This window comes from Lucilia cuprina, chromosome 4 (genome assembly GCF_022045245.1).
Source record: "Lucilia cuprina isolate Lc7/37 chromosome 4, ASM2204524v1, whole genome shotgun sequence".
NCBI lineage: Eukaryota > Metazoa > Arthropoda > Insecta > Diptera > Calliphoridae > Lucilia > Lucilia cuprina.
The window spans coordinates 96,973,394-96,977,569 of NC_060952.1; the positions used below are offsets into that span (position 1 = coordinate 96,973,394).

Sequence of the window (4,176 nt, forward strand, 5' to 3'; positions counted from 1 at the left end):
GTTCTAGTTCAAGTTCTATTTCAAGTTCCAGTTCAAGTTCTAGTTCCAGTTCCGCTCAAATTTATTTTTAGTCGAGTTCTTGTTTATATTAATAATTTTTTAAGTAATCATTTTTATAAAGTTGTTCAGTGTAACTTTCTAAATAAAACAAATTTCTCAAAAACTTCGTTAACATTTTTGATTTAGCTCAGGCAAGGCAGCAAGTATTTATTTGTAATAATGTAAATATAACTACATAAAACATATAATTTCTTAAATCAAGTCCAAAATATACTAAATGCAAATAAGAATACTGGTTTTCTTTCGCAGGAACACTAGAACTTTATTCAATTCCAGGCCACACGTTTGCGACCAAATCTTGGTCGTTCTGCCTCAGTCTCGGGTGTGACAACTTGTAACGAGCGTTGAGCATTTGTCTTTTGAGTTTCCAAATCTCGCTGAGAAGGAGGAGCTTGCTGGCTTTGCCAAACATCCAGATTTAAATTGGTAAATGATCTTGAAATTTGATTGATGTCGTTATTTTTAGGAGACATATTGTTATTATTCGATTCATAACAATTACGACGCGATGAAAAGTCTATTTGGTGATGAGGTTCGTCCAGTTCCAAGGATTTCACAGAGGCACAACATCGTGGTGAATAGAGTGGTGTATCTTTTGACTCCTCTAACTGGCTGTGTATATTATTAGTAATTTTATGTCGTGGTGAAAATTCCGCTTGTTTTGCTGGTTCTAAAGATTTGCATGCTTGATATCGTGGTGAGTTTTCTTCCTCTTGTATTAAGATTTTCAATTTCTCACTGGAATTTTCTATAATTCCCAAATGGGTAGATTTTATTTCCAAGAGTTCTTCATGTCTTTGCATAATTTCATTTAATGTAGTTTTTATTAAAAAATGTTCCTCCTTTAGCAGCTGTTTCAGTTTCTCATAACGTTCTTTATGCTCTTGCTGCCAGGTTTGTTCAGTACCCTGTAGATTATACTTAGCCTCCGATTCATACATGCCCTCAATTTGTGAAAGTTTTTGATTTTCCGCTTCTAATTGCAGCTCCAACTCTGCCTTGAAATTTTTTAATATTTGAGGGTTTTCAGCAATACCAATAGATCTTTTCAAAATGCTCAAACAAAGTTTAATTTGATTACGAAATACTTCTGATCTTTTGCGTATGAAAATTTTGATCTTTTTAAAGTTGTGAGCATCACCGAAATCCACTGATTTACTTAAAACGGCATAGGATTCTTCTAATAACTCCAGCTCTTTTTCAAATTCATTTAAATTGGCCTTCAACTGTTTTTCTTTTTCCTTCAGATCATCAATCTCCTTTTGCTGTTCTCTTAGTTGATCCATGTGATACTCCTGCAAATAGCGTATTTCTCGAATTTCATTCTCCCTGATTAGTTGTCTCTCCTTTTGCAGTTCTTCAGTTTTATTGAGTTCATGCTGTAATTTTATTTGTCTCTCCTTAGCCGCCTCTTCCTCTTTTTCGCGTTGTAATTGCTGAGCCACCTGTTTGTCCAACCAATTAAGTTTGGCCAATACTTCATTATCACTCTTCGATTCAAATACCAAATTATCATCATCCACTCCATGACGCCATTTACCATAAAGTTTAGCCTCTAACTCCAGTTTGCGTCTCATTTGCTGTTGTTGCTTTAAATTGTCATCGATTTTCTCTAGGGTCTTGGTATCTAAACTTCTGCGTGGATTCCTACTTCTTTCCTTTTGTTGCAATTCCAGCTCATAACTTTTCTTTTCAATATCCAACAGCTGTGCTAGTTTTTGTTGTCTTTCGGCTAAATTTTTAAGTTTTGCTTTCTGCTGCTGTGTTGTTTGTAGTTGTTTCTCGGCTTGCTTGTAGTACTCGGGTGTAGTCCAGTTTTCAAAACGAGCTGTTACTTTACCCCAATGATCGTAATATTTATTGACCGCTTCGGTGCGTTCAATTCGATTATGTTCGTTTTCACGTCGTCTTGCAAACAAGGCTTGCAAGTGAGCAGATTTCATGGACATTTTAGAATGGTAAACTTTTTCAAAAATGTACTGAGGAAAAGGAAAGAAAAAAAATGTATTGTTTAATTGAAAACTATTATTTTGGAAATTTTGAAAGTGAAAATAAGAATGAAGAGATACAAAGAAAACTGTCAAAGATCCAAAAGAAAATCTGTCATAGTTCAGTTATAGTTCAATTGTAGTTCAGTTCTAGTTCAGTTCTAGTTCAGTTCTAGATCAGTTCTAGTTCAGTTCTAGTTCTGTTCTAGTTCAGTTCAGTTCTAGTTCAGTTCTAGTTCAGTTCTTGTTCAGTTCTAGTTCAGTTCTAGTTCAGTTCTAGTTCAGTTCTAGTTCAGTTCTAGTTCAGTTCTAGTTCAGTTCTAGTTCAGTTCTAGTTCAGTTCTAGTTCAGTTCTAGTTCATTTCTAGTTCAGTTCTAGTTCAGTTCTAGTTCAGTTCTAGTTTAGTTCTAGTTTGGTTCTACTAGATGTAGTTCTTCTACATATTAAGTAAAACTAAATTTGGTATAATTTTATTAAGATTCATTATTTATCTCAAGCAAGGAAACGAGTATTAATTTGTAACAATACTAATGCATATTATGAAATATAAGAAGAGCAAAGATATATTTAAACGCCTCTTTAGCGTAAGCACTTTTTAATTAAAGGTCATATTTTTGCGTCCAAATCTTGGACGATCTGCTTCAGTTTCGGATGTGACAACTTGCAACGAACGTTGAGCGTATGACTTTTCTGTTTCAATTTCTCGCTGAGAAAGATGAGTCTGCTCATTTTTCAAAACGTGCATGTTTAAGTTAGAAAATGAACTTGAAGCTTCATTTATGTCATTACGTCTAGGAGAAATATTATTATTATACGACTCTTGACAATTACGATTCATAGAAATATCCACTTGGTGATGAGGTTCTACCTTCTCCGGGGAATTTACAGAGTCACTGGGACGTGATGAATAAAGTGGTGTGTCTGTTGACTCCTCTACCTGGCTGTGTATAATGTTGTCCGTAGTTTGATTGCGTGGTGAAAATTGCACATGATCCGCTTCATCTGAGGACTTGAATGAGTTTTCTTCCTCCTGTATAAACATTTTTAATTTTTCGCTTGATTTTTCTACATTTCCCAAATGCGTAGCTCTTATTTTCAAGAATTCTTCATACCTTTTCATTATCTCATCTAAAGATGTTTTTATTAAAAGATGTTCCTCCATAAGAAACTGCTTGAGTTTATTGCAACGCTTTTTATGCTATTTCTGCCAGATTTCCTCATCGCATTGTAGGTGATGCTTGGCCTCGGATTCGTACATACATTCAATTTGTGAAAGTTTTTTATTTTCCGCCTCCAATTGTTGCTTCAACTCGTCCTCAAATTGTTTTAAGATTTTGGAGTTTTCAACATAATCCATAGATCTTTCTAAAATACTAAGGCAAAGTTTAATTTGATTACGAAATACTTCCGATCTATTGCGCATTAATATTTTTATCTTATATAAATTAAAAGAATTGCCAATATCGTTGGATTTAGTTAAAACGAAATAGGATTGTTCCAATAACTCCAGCTCATTTTCCAGATCATTTAAATTGGCTTTTAACTGTTGTTCTTTAACCTTTAAATCGTCAATATCCTTTTGCTGTTCTCTTAGCTGATCCATGTGAAACTCCTGCAAATTGCGTATTTCACGTATTTCGTTCTCTTCAGTTTTATTGCGTTCATGTTGGAAGTTTAGTTGTTTCCCTTTAGTCGCCTCTTCTTTCATTTCACGTTGCAGCTGGTGATCCACTACTTCATTATCACTCTTCGATTCATAAATCAAGTTGTCATCATCTACTCCATGACGCCATTTATCATAGAGTTTAGCATCCAATTCCAATTTACGTCTCATTTGCTGTTGTTCCTTTAAATTATCATCAATATTATCGATGGTGTCTAAATTTCTACGTGAATTTCTATCTCTTTCCTTATCTTGCAGTTCTCGTTCATAGCATTTATTTTCCATTTTTAGGAGTTGTCCAAGTTTTTATTATCCTTCGGCTAAAGTTGTTGCTCCGCTTGTTTGCAGTTCTTGGTGTAGATCGATCACTTTATTGACCTCTTCATGCAAATATGAGAAAAAGAAAAGAAAATAATTTAATCGTTTAATTAAAAACCATTATTTTCTGGAACATTTTAAATAAG

At 34.1% G+C, this 4,176-nt stretch overlaps 2 protein-coding genes across 2 annotated transcripts; both read right to left on the bottom strand.

Moving 5' to 3' along the window:
* Nucleotides 1-164: 164 nt before the first annotated feature.
* On the bottom strand, nucleotides 165-3,293 carry LOC111680456 (trichohyalin). The gene is made up of 2 exons (XM_023442100.2): nucleotides 3,162-3,293; nucleotides 165-2,039 (listed from the first exon to the last, which is right to left on the bottom strand). Exon 2 carries the CDS (start codon nucleotides 2,007-2,009, stop codon nucleotides 327-329), a length of 1,683 nt encoding a protein of 560 aa, XP_023297868.2. The 5' UTR covers nucleotides 2,010-2,039; nucleotides 3,162-3,293; the 3' UTR covers nucleotides 165-326.
* LOC111680452 lies at nucleotides 3,248-3,997 on the bottom strand. Its single transcript, XM_023442097.2, has one exon. The coding sequence runs from the start codon at nucleotides 3,995-3,997 to the stop codon at nucleotides 3,248-3,250; it is 750 nt and encodes a 249-aa protein (XP_023297865.2).
* Between the last annotated feature and the right edge of the window lie 179 nt (nucleotides 3,998-4,176).

Coding starts and splice junctions, on each gene's coding strand:
- LOC111680456 (XM_023442100.2), bottom strand. CDS start 2,009: ATGTCCATGAAATCTGCTCACTTGCAAGCCTTGTTTGCAAGACGACGT.
- LOC111680452 (XM_023442097.2), bottom strand. CDS start 3,997: ATGGAAAATAAATGCTATGAACGAGAACTGCAAGATAAGGAAAGAGAT.